Here is a 15,524-nt window from a genome sequence, read left to right as displayed (position 1 = left end):
GTAAATGTGCCACTCAAAATCTAAAAATAAGAGCAGCACAGATGCAGGCGGTACCTGCCAATTGGCGTTCGGCACCTTGGAGCTTCTTTTGTTTAAGAATTTACTTTGGAAACTTAAATGAACACTCGGCCTACCCGTGGAAGCAAACTCTCCCCAGGAAATGTGTATATTTTCTTTCATACGTTCTACTTTCGCAGCCTGTCTGCAATCATTCTATGTCCCACTAACCTTTTGTGCTGTGCTTTAAATTAATGTTGTATTTGTAAAAATCAGGTGAACCATTGTGAATTGACTCAAAGGCTGCTTGATGTGATTGGCTGGTCCCTGGTGTGACTCCATGCTGCATGTTTACATCACTTGTATTCCTAACACAAGGTCACAGATAGGGGAGCTGTGAACTCATGCCTTTCAGTGGTTCTTGGGGGCCAATGAAATAGGAGAGCAAGTGAATGCATGCCTGGAAAGCCTCAATAAAGTGAAGTATCTCTTTGTTTGCCTGTGTCATCTTTATTCGAGCATGGTGCACTCCCCTTCTTCAAAATGTATTCTTTATTTTAATCCCCAGAGCTCTACATTTCTTAAGTTACTTTTCCTAAATCTAGGTCAATATCCACCGAAGAAAAAAACTTCACCCTGTATCACTAATTTAAGAAACTCATCTCCCTTTATCCTCATACAAAGCTCCCTTCCCTTCCATCCCAATATGTAGAAACTTGTTTTTCTAAAAAATAATGAATATTTCCAATAAAAGCACAGTGGAATTTGGATATGTGTTCAAATGCAGTTTTATTCTATCTCTATTTTTGACAATGAAAATTATCACTTTTGTATCAGACTTGAAAACAGGAACAAGGTTTGGAAAAAATTCTCACTCTTGCGCCCCGTCTCCTCCCTCTTTTCCTTCCTTCTTATGACCATGACGCCTTTCTTTTCCACTTCTGTGTTTTCTTTCCCCCTTTCCTTTCCCTTTCCTTTTACTCATTCCTGAACCTTGTTTTTTTCCCTTCTTTCCTTTACATTGGCCATCTTTTTTGTCGCTCTTTTCCTCCCTTCCGCTCTGGCCAGTGGCTTTCACTTCTGAGTCGCTGTCCTCATCGATAGTAGACCGCTTCTCTCTTTGTTGTCCTTTCTTTTCTTCTGAGATGCTGTCTTCATCGCTAGTAGACTCCTTCTCTTTGTTGTCCTTTCCTTTCTTCTGAGATGCTGTCTTCATCGCTAGTAGACTCTTCTCTTTGTTGTACGTTTTTCTCTTCTGAGCCGCTGTCTTCATCGCTAGTAGACCGCTTCTCTCTTTGTTGTCCTTTCTTTTCTTCTGAGATGCTGTCTTCATCGCTAGTAGACTCCTTCTCTCTTTGTTGTCCTTTCCTTTCTTCTGAGATGCTGTCTTCATCGCTAGTAGACTCTTCTCTTTGTTGTACGTTCTTCTCTTCTGAGCCGCTGTCTTCATCGCTAGTAGACCGCTTCTCTCTTGGTTGTACCTCTTCATCTAACATCTAATTCTTGCATTTGGTGCTGCTTCTTGTTCTTTTCTAAAAGAAAAACATGGAATTTAGGCAATGAATAAGGAAAGGTGCACCTTACATCAGAGGAAGGCTGACCAATAGAGCATTTGTGGGTGTCACGTGGTTATAGAGAAGCCAATGACCATCCCTTCTCCTTCACCCACAATCACAGCCTGCCCGCAACAAAGGGATGGTAAGTGCTCTGTCCTTCTCCACATCTCTGCCCTGGCTTAGTGAGGGCAGAGACTGCTTCCAGCTCTGGAGCCAAGAGACTAGCCAGGCGCCCTCTCTGGCTGGGAGAATACACTCTGTTAAGAACTCTACAACAGTAATGACCAAAAAAGAAAAAGCCCGCCAGATGCAAACCAGTGATCTTCTAATGAGACTGCTGGGACCTCCTTAGTACTGATAGACACTCACAATAACAACACCTCAGGGGAGAAATGAAAACAAACAGCCTCATCTGGAGAGAAGCAAGAGAAGAAGACAACAGAACCCAACTGAGAAGAGCAAGCAATAGCCCAAGAAACAGACAGAAAGGAAGAGCGTTTCTGAGACTCACAACCAGCCACACAAACATTGTTACTCAAAGAAGAAAGCACATGTATAACTATGAGAAATATTGAAAAAAGCCAGAACAAATTTAGAGACACTGAGACAGCAAGAACATCGCACATACATACATAGGTACTGTAAATCGGTTGTGTGACAGAATCATGCATGCCTAAACCATGTGTGACTTAACAACACAGTCTAAACAATGACTGCGATGTTACCACCCGCTCCCTTAGCACACATGTCCTTACATCCCCTTGCCTTAGGGAAGCGCTGGACCTTGGAATAGTATAATTTACTCCAATCTGTGTATCAGTAGGGAAGGCATTGGACTTAAAAGCCAACATCAGTCTAACAACCCATTCCCCAAAGCAAGTTGTTGTAATGACTTGCGTGTGGTTTTAAACTGTGTGGTAAATGATGTTTCCCTCAAGAAACCAAACACTTCCTAGCTCCAAAAAGAGTGCTAACTAGGAGTAGTGTCACACACACTCGAACCCGTGGCAGAGTGCGAACCCACAGGCCCACATTCTCATCCTTATACTGGGCTAGCTGTTGCTGTAGACACCACTGCTTCAGAGCTTCTTGGTGCAATGTGGTCTGACTCTCTGCAGAACGCAGGCAGATCTCAGTAGAATATTTTAAACTACAACCATATGTATATTTCAGTTTCATTTCTCTCATAGATGAGAGCAATCAGAGTGCCTGGTTGACAAACACCAATGTGCTGCACTGAATATTCTCCAAAATTAAGTGATTTGCACAGTAATCAGATTACGTTCCATCAATTAATTCCACACTGGTCACAGATAGTGCACAGTTATGGTAAAGTTCAGAGTTGCCATTGAAAATACTTTTTTTGGTTTCTTAAGAACTTTGGAGTCATTTCACGAATCACCAAAAAACTTTCCAAACAAAAGATCTTTCAGGTTGAGCGTGGCACGTTTTCTGCAGATTTGTCAAGTGGAGTGGAAATAAAATTGGGGTCGGGCTGAAAACCCCGGGGTCACAAGGATGTACTTGGTTTGTCAGTCATTTGTGAAATTTGATTTTAGAAATTGGACCTAGGTGAGAATGAAGGGGTTAAAATGTTGATATATCTACACCGTTACTCCACAGATTCTCCACAGATCAATGAAGCAACAGAGAATTTGCAGCTCCTATTTTAAAAAGAAAAATAGAGAGATACGCATAGACTAGAGAGGTTTGTCTCCAGTTATCTATTGCGGGGAACCACGTTACAACGCAACTTTTACAACGCACACCGTTACAACGCAGACCATTACAACGCAGGTTCATTTACAACGCATGGCTTTACAACGCATGACATTACATAGCAGATGCTATTACAACGCATGCCATTACAACGTAAGTATAGGTAAGTAATTTATTTTATTTTACCTTTTTTTTATTACTAAAACATTTAAAATTAAAAAAATAATTTATTTAAAGTAATTTTATATATATAAGGGTCGATTAGGATCGCGGACGGACTTGCGTCCGTCCGCGACCCCAGAGCAGGAGGGAACCTCCGCATGGCATGCGGAGTTCCCTCCTGTGCAATTAGGATGTGACCGCCACCCTGGCGGTCACATCCTCTTTTTTTAACATTGCGGCGGGTGCAGCTTCAAGCTGCACCCGCGGCAATGTTAAAAATGCACGCATTGCATTTGCATGCAGAAAGAGGCAGGCACCGCGCGGTGCCTGCCGCTTTCTGCATGCAAATGCAGGGGGGTACCATAGGTACCCCCCATGTGCACCCCCCACCCCCACTTCACCTAGGGGGCCCGCAACGGGCCCCCGCAGTGAAGTTCCGTATGCTTTTCCACGGCGGAAAACCCGCCGCGGAAAAGCACTTTTTAAAGCCCATCCTGATATGGCTTTGATATGAGAGACACCGTCACCATATCAGAGCTTTTCCGCCGCGGTTGTAAGCCGACCGCGGCGGAAAAGCTGCGGACGGGAACCAGGACCCACCAGCCATCCTAATGTGGCGGTGGGTCCTTGGTCAGTCCGCTGCAGATTTTCCGCATCCTCTGGCTTCCGCCGGCCCCGAGGATGCGGAAAAACCGCAATAATAATCGGCCCAATAGTTTGGATTTTGGGGTACAGGGGTATTTTTAGGTTTTCGGGCTGGGTTTGGGTTTTGGGGTACAGGGGTATTTTTAGGGTTCAGGGTTGGGTTCCGGTTTTTGGGTACAGGGGTATTTTTAGGTTTTAGGGCTGGGTTTGGGTTTTGGGGTACAGGGGTATTTTTAGGTTTTAGGGCTGGGTTTGGGTTTTGGGGTACAGGGGTATTTTTAGGTTTTAGGGCTGGGTTTGGGTTTTGGGGTACAGGGGTATTTTTTAGGTTTTAGGGCTGGGTTTGGGTTTTGGGGTACAGGGGTATTTTTAGGTTTTAGGGCTCGGTTTGGGTTTTGGGGTACAGGGGTATTTTTAGGTTTTAGGGCTGGGTTTGGTTTTTGGGGTACAGGGGTATTTTTAGGTTTTAGGGTTGGGTTTGGGTTTTAGGGTACAGGGGTATTTTTAGGTTTTAGGGCTGGGTATGGGTTTAGGGGTACAGGGGTATATTTAGGTTTTAGGGCTGGGGTTGGGTTTTGGGGTACAGGGGTATTTTTAGGTTTTAGGGCTGGGTTTGAGTTTTGGGGTACAGGGGTATTTTTAGGTTTTAGGGCTGGGTTTGGGTTTTGGGGTACAGGGGTATTTTTAGGTTTTAGGGCTTGGTTTGGGTTTTGAGGTACAGGGGTATTGTTATGTTTTAGGGCTGGGTTTGGGTTTTGGGGTACAGGGGTATTTTTAGGTTTTACGGCTGGGTTTGGGTTTTGGGGTACAGGGGTATTTTTAGGTTTTAGGGCTGGGTTTGGGTTTTGGGTACAGAGGTACTATTAGGTTTTAGGGCTGGGTTTGGGTTTTGGGGTACAGGGGTATTTTTAGGGTTCAGGGTTGGGTTTGGGTTTTGGGGTACAGGGGTATTTTTAGGGTTCAGTTTTTAAATAAATAATTTAAATTAATTTAAAAAAGTTATTTTGATTAATTTTATTTATTAATTATAGTTCTTTAATAATAATAGTTCTTTTAAAAATAAACTATTTTTTAATATATATATATAAGTACAAATTAATTATTAAAAAATAATTTAATTTATTTAATTAATTAAATTTTAATAAATTACATTTTATATTAAAATAATATACTTACCTATACTTACGTTGTAATGGCATGCGTTGTAATAGCTTCTGCTATGTAATGTCTTGCGTTGTAAAGGTATGCGTTGTAAATGTATCTGCGTTGTAAAATTTGCATTGTAACGGTGTGCGTTGTAAAAGTTTGCGTTGTAACGCCATACATCCTCTATTGCAGATGCACAAATCTGCTCTGACTGGCTGGCAGTCACAGAACAATCTTTGTTGCAGCAGCCATGACCCAAAACAATGTAGAGAAAGAAAATAGGACCAGGCAGGGGATGAGCCTACACTGATACTTTGGACCATGGGGGTGCTCAAAGAAACTCTTCTCTAGAATTTAAATTAGTATTAAAAAATATTTTATCTTAGAATTTCCATAACCATAGACCTGGCCTTTGGGATAACCACGCTGCACATGGACAAAGGATGTGCGCAGCGGGGATTGTCCGCTCGTGGTGTATGGTCGGGGTAGGGGGGGAACTGCTGGATGTGGTAAACGATGAAAACAATTAACTGAGAAAATAAAGGTTATAGTGCAATTATGGTTAACTTTGGTTACTACACCTTAATGTAGGTTTAAAACAATCCTCAGAAATTCACTTAAAAAACTGTGTTAAAGTGCAGTTTTGTTTGCAAATTATAACCGTAAACAACAGAAATTCAGAAGCTATACAAAATGGATATCAGTAACAAACAATATGTAAAATCAAAATGTATTTAATTAACAGTACATACTCAAACAAATAAATAATACTACAGTCAAATTCATCTCTATCAAAGTGATAAAGGTAATGAAATGTAGAATTTAATCTGTAAGAATATTTAAGGCATTAGTAATTGCATCTTTTTTTATCAAGGGGAAGTCATGAGCATTATAGTTGGTGTTTGAGTAAAGATTTGCATGCCCCTTGTTTGACTTATGGATTATGGTCCTACCATAACTACCTAATCACAGTGGTTGTCTTGGGTTAGGTCATAAGCATAACTCCACATCACTTTCGTGTTTTTAATATCTATCTATCTATCTATCTATCTATCTATCTATCTATCTATCTATCTATCTATCTATCTATCTGTCTATCTATCTATCTATCTATCTATCTATCTATCTATCTACAAAACAGTGGACATTGTTTATTTATAATTAGGTTAGAGTTTCCATCAGGGACCGTATTACACAAAGTGCTCTGGGGACGTAACAGGCATTTCCACCTGCTTTGCACGCTCCTGAGGCACTTTGGTATTACAGATGGGGTCACAGATGCTTGTGCACATACATTTCTGAAGAGGGCATTCCATCATTTTCCTGGGCACGTGCCCCAGGCAAATTAGGGAATACCTTTGCCTCTGGGTCTGCGCCGTATTATAGACTCGTATTATAGACACGGGTGAAGCTCTCAGTAGGCGCACTGACAGTGTGCCACCAAATGCTAGCACCCTGGAAGTTGAAAAGGGGGTTACTGCATCCGCCTGCAAGGGCAGCACGAGTTTGCGGCTGTCCTGGGGAGGTGCATTCTATGTAATACCCTGTTTGTACCTGGCACGCCTGTTTTAAGATGTGCAAGTGTGCAAGCAGGGAAAGTGTGCTCTATACAACATAGGGCCCCATGAAGGAATTTTTTTATATTTAGTAACTTTGATATCATTTAAAGAATTTGGACAAAAACTCATCCACTTTGGCTCCTTCATGGAATGTTTCTCGCCGATCCTCAAGTGGGGACCAAGAAAAAGTGGATGGGTCCAAAAAGTGTGATTTACAAAGTCAATGCTTAACTGAAAGATTGCATTTCAATACAGACAAAAACAGTCAACTGGAATGACACCAGTGTCCTATGGAAACACGATCCTAACAATAACGACCCAGTGGTGATCACTCAAAAGTACATATGTATGTATATAGTCACACATTATAATATACGGATAAACACACCCAAAAAATAAGAAATGATAAAGCCAGTTAATGCATACCGAACAGAGGAGTGGTGCACCTCATCCCACACAAAGTTCTACAGCACTTCTCCGAGAGATCGCAGTCTTGTTCCGCAGAACATTTTTTCAGTTTGGAGAAGTCAATCATGTACCAGGGGTCGGGCTTCCCGTGAGGACGGGCACCATCTTGCTGATTTTGAGGCCAGTGTTTGTTCGACTCAGGGTGACTGGGTTCCGGAGCAAATTCTTCTTCAAGCATCTTCTTCTGAAACGTTTGTAGCTCATCACTGTGCTTTCTGAAGTAGTCTTCAAAGCACATGCCAGGATGCTGGACCTCCTGGTTGCCAGATTGTGCTATGTCAAAGAAAGAAGAAAAAGGCCCTCAACACACAGAATGTCACTCACATTTTTAATTTCTTAAAAAGCCTCTAAACCCCAGCCAGTGAAACTCATTCAATGTGATCTTATGAGCCCCCATCTTTGAAAGAAGAGCCTCAGCCTCTGACCAAAGCAAGAAGTCACAGTTCCTACTATCTTTTGAGCAACTGATGCAAGACTGTGGCATCTCCTAAACTGAACTCCTCTGCTATCTGCAGATTCGGCACTGGGTCACACACCCTGCAATTAAAAAAGCAGCTAGTAGAACCCAGACGCCATTTAAAAAATGGATCATCACAAACCATTACAACAAACATATCCTATCAGAATAAGAGCAGCAGGAGAATGGACAAAAAACAATTAGTCAAACAAGAAGGAAAAACTCTATTAGAAATGGACAAGAAATTCTCACCACAGGGGGCCTTCATGAAAATCTTGAGCCCAGTGAAACCCCTAGTAAATTTCCCAAAAGCAAATATGCACGGTAGGTGCTTCAGTGGGTGTGCCCCTGATGCATGTGCTCTTTTTCCACCTTTCCCCAATAAACGAATAGTTCAGGCAGATGCCCACCCCCATTACTACTTTCATATTTATAGACAGCAGTCGCCGTATACCATCGCTTAGAAGCTAAGGTTTTACTCCAAGTGGCATTATCTCTGACAGTAATACCAAAGGTAAGGAGGAAATTAAGTCCAACCTTATATTTCAGCCAGCATTTGATGGAAGCTCTCCTTTAGAGTAATGCAGAGGTATTAAGAACTAGAAGGCTGGAAACCCAGTAGGTCAAATTTAATATTGTATGGTGATAAGTGGATTCTGTATAATTTAGTGGTGCTGATTGCTTAGTTCTAAAAGGTCAAGAAGATATACCAGTATAATCCATACTATCTGGCAAACTATGACTATGTGAACATGTGCTCGAGTCCTACGCCAGGCCTGGAACACAACCATATTAAAGAGGGTGATATTTTCTGATTGTCCTTATTGCTCCAAAAGTTAGAACAGTTATGGAAAGAAGAATTACATTCTGAGACTAAGACAAAGGATAATGTGCTCTTTTAATCACAAGGTCCAAACAAAACTGAGGATTTAAATATGGGAAAAGCCTCTTGCAGATGTCGTATACCGATGAATCTGGCCCCGGCCCTCACGCAAGGCTTAGAAAAAGGCACATCTCCTGCTGAACTTCTGTCCTTAACCTCATGCGCGCTAGCGGAATTCCGCTCGTACGCTGAGATTTTTAAAAGCGCATGTTACGTGATGAGCTGGGCTCGTCATCAGCGTGCGAGGAGGCTACGCCATGACGAGCCCAGCTCGTCATCAGCGTGGAAGGGGTTAAATGTGCCTCAAGGACCACATGCCTTTGTGTAAGCCTTGATTTATAGTGTCAAATGTATCTGAGCTTTTAAAGAAATGCAGAAACAATTTGATGTTCCTTGAAAAAAGGGCCCTCAAGATATCCATCAATGTAGGAAATATATACCAGGTGAATAGAAAAACCATTACTAAATAAAGAATTGAATCAACTGATGCAAGAATATTCCCAACCCAATGTCTGAGCGGTATATTATCACATAGAACCAGCAAGACCAAAGTCTAGCAAGATAGCTTTTAATACAGGGAAAATGCTGCTCAAAGGGACAAACAAATGGGGCTGGGCTGAGATTTTAATGAAAAGAAATGTTGCATAAAGCTTCCGTATCTCTAGGATTATTAATGTAGTTGCCTCCCTAAAAATATAACAAGTAAATAAAAGACAAAAATAATAATTCTCTGTGTTCTATTTGTATCACTGTTTGAGCTGGAGAGTTCATAATGCCCTTTACAATGTTTCAACACAAAAAAGGTGAAATAAATCATTTCACGAAAACAGATGTCTGGACTAAAGTCACACACCATGATGAGCCACATTTTCCACATTGAAGACAATGTTATGGGTGAATATATTATTTACCAGCTGTAGAAAGCAGACACATTTGCCCCTGTGTATCAAAGAATACATGAGCAAATAGTACACCTATTATAATACGGAGCTAACAATAACCTCTGTTGCAAGTATTTTTTTTATAGGCAAGGGTTAGTGCTTCATAAAAATTCTTCAGATCTGGCAGCATACCCCTGTGGAGTGTACCATTTCGATTTGTCCAGAAGCAGAGAGAGTATTATCAGGACACCAGAGCTGAAACTTCACCCTTGATTCAACTCACTGTATAGAAGTGGGGTAAGAACTGATGTCAATGAGTCTCACAATACAACAAGGCACTGAGACAGGCTCTTGGGTCGGCCATGACATTGGATTTCGCATTTAGCCTGAACAGCAACTCTCTGAAATGCCAGAAGCTGTGACTACTTTGCTGAGACCTACAAAGGGCTGTGCAGAAGCAACACACCCAGGGGCATCAGTCAGTGTACACAGGGATACAAAGATGCAAATGTCTGGGCCAAACACCCCTGAAGAGGACCTTCAGTCAATGTCATCTCCATGAATGTGTCATTCTGGCCCAGCTGCACCCAGGTATTAGTGCCAAGCTGTAGCTCCGACTAGACACAGTATCCATAAGCTAACATACGCACACTTCATCATCTCATAATATAAGATTTTAACCTCAGTTGTGTACAACCTGAACACAAATCATTGCACACTTATCACTCTTTGTCACTCAACACTTAGCACCTACCTGGAACTGATCAATGTGGTTCTAGTTAAAGGAGTATTGAGCAGGACTTGAATGGAATTGTACTGCTTATTCCACTCTTGAGGACACAGGCTCTACGGTGGCCCTGAGCAGAAAACTACTAACAGCAGGACATTAAGACCCAGATTTGCTAAAAAGTCATGTAATGCGGCAACACAAATTGCTGCACTTTGCAGTGTCACAGGAAGAGAGCAGGTGCTCTGCCTCTGTGCCGGTGCACCTCGCGGCAACGCAGGCACCGTTGCTCCATGGTGCAATCTGCAAGAGTTACAGCCGGGATTGGTTTTGAGCAGGAGGTGATACCTTCCTGCACAAAATCAACTCTTTGAGAAACTTTCCTCTTTTTATTTGTGCTGTAGAATGCATCACACGTAGAAAGAGGTAATACCAAGGAGAAATACAACGTTTCTCTTTGTTACACATCTGTTGGGAAGGTGAAGCCTTTTGACACATTCCTAGGTTTACTATTCTCAGTAAATCCGGAGATGCACAAACATACATGAGTGGATGCATGAGAAGACCCACACTTCACCCATGGAACTTCTGCCCCATGCAGAGTGACACAGGGCAGCAGCTTGTGCTGCTTTCTGTTACTCTATATTTACTAGGCCACACAAGGTGCCTTTCATGGCTTGTAAATCTGACTATACACTGGCTTTGCCTTGCGTCAGCTTGCATGACACAAGGGCAACACAAGCCCTTAGCCTGGACTGTGGGGTTGTTCTGGGCTCTTCTCTGTCCCCTGCACTGTTTGATATTTATATTTAATTTTTCTCACTCTGTTAAAGGGTGGTCAGTTGTCTCTACAATTCAATTCTGAAGACATCTATTTTTGTAATGAACTCTCCACAGGTTGTCAACGAGTCTTAGATCTTGAAGCTTTTAGCACTGAACTCACCATCCTTGTCCAAATTGAATCTAGTCTCTCCCCGAAAATGATAATCTTCTTCTCCAAAATGCAGTAAAATGTAAACGTCTTTGCAAGGCCTACAATGCTGACTCCTTCTTATAGCCACTGATCAGGGCAGTGGTCAGCAGCTATTATATCCATCTGCGAAAAAGGAAGCTAATTCTCCTCTGCTGTAAAAAGGGGTCAGAATAGTTAGAACCCCTATAACCTCTGACCAGAGTGCTCTACATGCTATACTCAGTGTATCTTATTCTGACCCCAAAGGACACAAAATGAAGCTGTTGGAGCCAACAGGGCACTTAGGAAAAGAGAGCAAATTTCCTCAGTTTGCAGAGCAGTACATCGGCTTTGAGTCTTTACCAAATTTGCGTCAAGGTGGCATGCCGCACCTTTTAAAGTCTCAAGCACAAGCCCTATCAGTACCTCAGCTGCAGGTTAGAGCTTCATCACGCAGGTCCTAATTTTAGTATGATGATATACCACTATTAATAGTGCCAAAGTAAAGTTTTCTCAGCACAGGTCCCTTATGTGTTCAATTCTATCCCTCTTAACATTAGGCCCTCACCCTTACATTCCATCTTCAAGGAACATCTGGAGATCAGCCTGTGTGGATGGGCAGGACTTTCATGGCCACCTCTTAGGGGCACAGCTGAGAACAGCCCAATATATAAATGCTGTCTTTTGCTGATGGACATGCTGAGACCTTCAGCCTCTACATCCTTCTTTGGTCTCCCAGAAAGTTCCCTTAACCACTGTCAGCATCGAAGGACTCACCGGCAGGAATAACATTGGCCGCTGCCAGGGCCAGCAAGGAAGAAAAGAGAAGAAACTTCATAGCAGCTGAGCAGGGAGTACAGTCTCAGTATCTGTGGAAGAGAGAAGATCTGAGCTCCTTTCACCACTGAACAGGGTAAGGCAGGCCACTATATATAGGACGTTGACGGCTTTATCGAGTAGGAAATTCGATGATAGACGCACATCGATTATAGGATTATTCCATCCCATCGAATCTGAACAGCAGCAGTATGTTTCTCCTTTTGATGTAAGCTTAACCTTTGCATCTGTTACAGCAGCCAAGACTTACACAAGGTGAGATATGAGCACCAAGAATGGGCTTCTGTGTCTCAGGCAGAAGGACACAGTGTACAAATCCAACACGGGTTTCATCCTTCTGATGCACCTCCACCATTCACACTGAGATCTGGAGCTTGCAGTCATATTTTATGTTTTAGTTTACAAATGCTTTAGTGAATTTTATAGCAAAATATATCTTATCATAATAGAGAAATGAACAATAGTTTTTAATTGAGTACACTAGGAACAAGCATTTGCAATGCAATAGGTCTCACATTTGCTAGAGTTAGAGCTATTGGCAGCATAAATGACAATGTCTTTTACCTGTGTGCTTTCCTTTACAGTGCAGTGGCCTTAGGGACCTTATAAATGTTTAGCAATGCAGTATATTATCGTGGGTGTTGGGCCGCCAGGGATTGAATAGCTATACAATTACTACACACTGGGTCATGCTGTTTGATTCAGGAATATAAGCAGTTAGCTGAATGAAGTAAAGTGACAGAGTTTATTTAGCTAGGCCACTGATACTAAAAATATAGCCCGGGTGCCGCTGGCAGCCGTCATGACTTTTACATGTGGTCCCACTCAGGTTCCTTGGCTGCTGAATAATATTTAACTGCTAAAAGAATTGCCAATCTCCATATTGTAAGGGGAAAATTATAAAACATGGAGTTTTCAAACTTTGGACAGAAAAAAGTGCACAGTGATCATTATCAGTGTTCTAAAATCAGGAGCTCAAAAAAATAATCATGAAAGAGGATACAGTAGCTACCACTTACTGCTTAGTGCTTGGCTGGGGGTTTGGCCTGATGTGCAGGACACATCTCACTGCTCCCGTTCCCTGCCAAAGTCATCGAGAAGACCGTCAACAGACAGCTGGCTGCCTTCCTCGAGACGAACGGATCCCTCGACCACTCACAGTCCGGCTTCCAAGCCAATCACAGCACCGAGACCGCCCTCATCGCAGCCACTGACGACATCCGAACCCTGTTCGACAACGGGTAAACAGGGGCCCTCATCCTCCTGGACCTCTCCGCAGCGTTCGATACTGTCTGCCACCGCACTCTAGTACAACGCCTCAGCAACGTCGGAATCCGAGAGAAGGCACTGGAGTGAATCATCTCGTTCCTCGCCGGAAGAACCCAGAGAGTCCGCCTCCCCCCGTTCAGATCTGAGGCCACCGAAGTCATGTGCGGCGTACCACAAGGCTCATCACTCATCCCCACCCTCTTCAACGTGTACATGAGCCCCCTCGCAGCCATCGCATGCCAACACAGCCTCGACATCATCTCCTACGCCGACGACACCCAGCTGATCCTCTCCCTCACCAACGACCCCGCCACCGCCACCGCCAGAACAAACCTACACAAAGGAATGAAAGAAGTAGCCGAGTGGATGAAGAACAGCCGCTTGAAACTGAACTCAGACAAGATGGAAGTCCTCATCCTTTGATCATCACCATCTGCCTGGGACGACTCCTGGTGGCCCCCGGCCTTAGGCAGTGCACCCAAACCAACGGACCACGCACGCAACCTGGGCTTCATCCTAGACCCTTCCCTGTCGATGACCAGACAAGTCAACGCCGTCTCGTCTTCATGCTTCAACATCCTGCGCATGCTCCGAAAGATCTTCCGATGGATCCCCACCAAAACCAGGAAGACGGTCACCCAGGCACTTGTCACCAGCAGACTAGACTACGGAAACACCTTCTAGACCGGAAACACAGCCAAACTGCAGAAAAGACTCCAACGCATCCAGAACGCCTCCGCACGACTCATCATGGACATCCCCCGCCACAGCCACATCTCCAGACACCTGAAAGATCTGCACTGGCTCCCCGTCAGCAAAAGAATCACGTTCTGCCTCCTCACCCACACACGCAAAGCCCTCCACGACCTAGGCCACAGGTACCTCAACAGCCACCTGACCTTCTACACTCCCACCCGCCAACTACGTTCAACCAACCACGCCCTCACCGCCGTTCCACGCATCCGGAGAGCCACCATGGGAGGAAGATCCTTCTCCTACCTGGCAGCCAAGACCTGGAATTCCCTCCCCATCCACCTCCGTCTTACCCAAGACCACCTCTCCTTCAGGAAGCAACTCAAGACCTGGCTGTTCGAGCAGTAGCGGAGCCCCCCCCCCACCCCTAGCGCCTTGAGACCCTCCGGGTGAGTAGCGCGCTATACACATTTCTTGATTGATTGATTGATTGATCTTAAGCTGCCTGTCTGGGTGCTGCTCTATGACAACCTGAACTTATAGTAACAAGTAGGACCTGATCACAAAGGCAAACTTACACTCTTGTGTAAGTTTACGGTTATTTGCTATTCACAGAGCTAAGCTATTTTACGAGTAGTATTTTTTACAACTGCAGGGTCTATCTTGTTATGTGCGGAGACTCCACAGTCATAAAGATACTACTGGTAAAATACTTTTGTGAATAGCAAACAATCATGAACTTACACTAAAGAATACGTTTACCTTAGTGAATCAGGCACCTAGAGACTACTCATTTCCAAGTATGCACTAGATAAGAGTCAGGTGATGGATGGAATAAAACTACAGAAACTCAGGGCCTGATTCACACAGGGACTTACATGTACTAAAGTTACGAGGGTGGAGTCTCCGCACTCATATCACAATCCCCGCACTCGTGATGGAATGTCCATGCGCACTATGATTTGTGAATCAGGCCCTTACTATTTGAAAAAAACCAAATGGGACTTAATCAATCTTTCACCTGAAAGGGGTTTCGGCTCAGCAGGCCTCAGCTTTGTGCAGTCAGCTCTTGGGTGTAAAGGAAATTCATCCCTGTCAGGTAAAGATGGAAGATATGCCGACCTTTCAAGGCAGCCTTTTTGGGCCATCAACTGTACCAGGCAGTCCTGGAAGAGACACCAGCCCTGCCAGGAATCCATGAGTTATGCAGCAGCGTTGCAAAAAAATCATGGGAGAGTCATCAGTTCTGCCAGACCTCTACCAGAAGGGCATATTTGTGCCAAGCAGTCAGTGAAGATACACCACCTTCTGTCCTAGGAAGCCCCAGAGGAGACACCACCTCTGCCAGTCATAACTGGACCTTATTTTTTTCGCAGCTGTGCCAAGTGTTCCAAAGACAATCACTGTGTGCGATGGGCTGGTAAGGATAGAAGCTCAGCCACCAGCTCTACCTGTCATTGCAGGGAAGCTACCAACTCTTTCAGGCATGTTTCCTAGATACCCACTGCCTGATTTCAAGAAAACTGTCCTCCGCATGCCATTTCTTCCTTTCTAAAGGCTTTTGATGGGTGGG

General features: G+C 43.7%; 1 protein-coding gene across 1 annotated transcript; it reads right to left on the bottom strand.

Moving 5' to 3' along the window:
* Positions 1–767: 767 nt before the first annotated feature.
* Positions 768–12,058, bottom strand: LOC147700622 (uncharacterized). The gene is made up of 4 exons (XM_086928459.1): positions 11,930–12,058; positions 7,211–7,525; positions 1,282–1,529; positions 768–1,225 (listed from the first exon to the last, which is right to left on the bottom strand). Exons 1-3 carry the CDS (start codon positions 11,988–11,990, stop codon positions 1,483–1,485), a joined length of 423 nt encoding a protein of 140 aa, XP_086784585.1. The 5' UTR covers positions 11,991–12,058; the 3' UTR covers positions 768–1,225; positions 1,282–1,482.
* Positions 12,059–15,524: the final 3,466 nt, after the last annotated feature.

This window comes from Lissotriton vulgaris, chromosome 7, assembly GCF_964263255.1.
Source record: "Lissotriton vulgaris chromosome 7, aLisVul1.2, whole genome shotgun sequence".
In the NCBI taxonomy this organism is placed as follows: Eukaryota; Metazoa; Chordata; class Amphibia; order Caudata; family Salamandridae; genus Lissotriton; species Lissotriton vulgaris.
The sequence above is the reverse complement of the archived record's forward strand: the minus strand, read 5'-3'. Positions and strand labels throughout refer to the sequence as shown.